The 1,231-nt window shown below is 32.8% G+C and overlaps 1 protein-coding gene across 1 annotated transcript in view; it reads right to left on the bottom strand.

The window, feature by feature from the left end:
- Positions 1-858: 858 nt before the first annotated feature.
- The window catches only part of LOC111832360 (defensin-like protein 43), a 1,092-nt gene continuing 719 nt past the window's right edge, over positions 859-1,231 (bottom strand). The window contains exons 2-3 of the mRNA XM_023788670.1: positions 1,118-1,208; positions 859-1,013 (exon numbers count right to left, since the gene is read on the bottom strand). Of these exons, the coding sequence (XP_023644438.1) occupies positions 859-1,013; positions 1,118-1,208 (246 nt within the window). The remainder of the gene's footprint in view (positions 1,014-1,117; positions 1,209-1,231) is intronic.

Genomic DNA, 1,231 nt, shown 5'->3' with positions numbered 1-1,231 from the left:
AATCTAGGAGCAGCTCCCGTTGTCGTGGAGCAGACGCTACTGAGCCAGACCTGTATGTACTACTTCATGAGCCTTTCTCGTGCCAGCGAGACAAACAGCCATGACCAGCTTATCAACTTCATTTAGTCCTGTGACTATGACCAACTTGTCTACAATCTCCCATCATGGAAATCCGTTAGAAAAACTTTGATCTCACATGTGTTAAATCGCTTATTAGCCTTTGCCTCAAAACTCTCTATGATTATTTTTAACTCCTATTATCTATCTTTATATGCCCTGCTTGATTTTTTTCTTAAACTTTGGATTTATATATATTTCTCTTTGTGCTAATATTTATGATTAAATGAATCAAGTTTTTGCCGGAAACAAAATGAGAAGTATATTAGAAGCTAATCTTGAAATTGCAAATAACGACACGGTACTTTGCTCTGCTATCACAAGGAGAAGCTTCATCATAAGACCTTCTTGCCTAATCATTTTCAAAATAATACCAACGAAAAAAATAACATAACTAATATCTTTTTTCGATTTTATAATAGTTACAATCATTTGTAAACGTAACATATAGTTCACCTTAAGGATATTTTGTTTTACTTTTTCATTATCTTTAATTGTTACCAAACCTAAATCCAGAGTAATTTTAACAAGTCTACAGAAATCATAATTACCTAATCATTTTCTCCGCTTTAAATAACTGGAATCGCAATAAAAGAGATGTATGGTGATAGTAGTTCAGACTTTTGATTAAGAAAACTACAATCGTCAAATAATTTTATATTTTCTTATTTAATTTTTTATTTGTAGAAAAACAACAAAAGAAAATAAAACATATTAATGTCAAGACAAGTTCGGTTTCTATCACTTGGTGCAACAACATTTGTTTCCGAAAGAAGTAGCACAACTCCCAGATGAGAAGCCAGCCTTCCTACAATCAGCCACACATTTATCATAGTCGTACGTTGGCGAACAAGTATTCTTGCACATATCATCAATTCTCCCAGAAGGTTTGATCTCTGCATGTCCACAAAGTCACCACATATGAATATCATATATAATCATATATAATCATATCAATGTTCTTGCTTTCAAACGATGAAACCTAATCAGAAAACATAACCTGAAGCCAAAATGTTGTAACTGGAAAAAGAAGCTGCAATTATAATAAAGAGTAAGAAAGTCATCGAAGTCTTGGTGTTGTTGGTGTATCTCTTTTAGGTGTCCACTCTATAAA

This window comes from Capsella rubella, unplaced genomic scaffold (assembly GCF_000375325.1).
Source record: "Capsella rubella cultivar Monte Gargano unplaced genomic scaffold, Caprub1_0 scaffold_1, whole genome shotgun sequence".
NCBI lineage: Eukaryota > Viridiplantae > Streptophyta > Magnoliopsida > Brassicales > Brassicaceae > Capsella > Capsella rubella.
The sequence above is the reverse complement of the archived record's forward strand: the minus strand, read 5'-3'. Positions and strand labels throughout refer to the sequence as shown.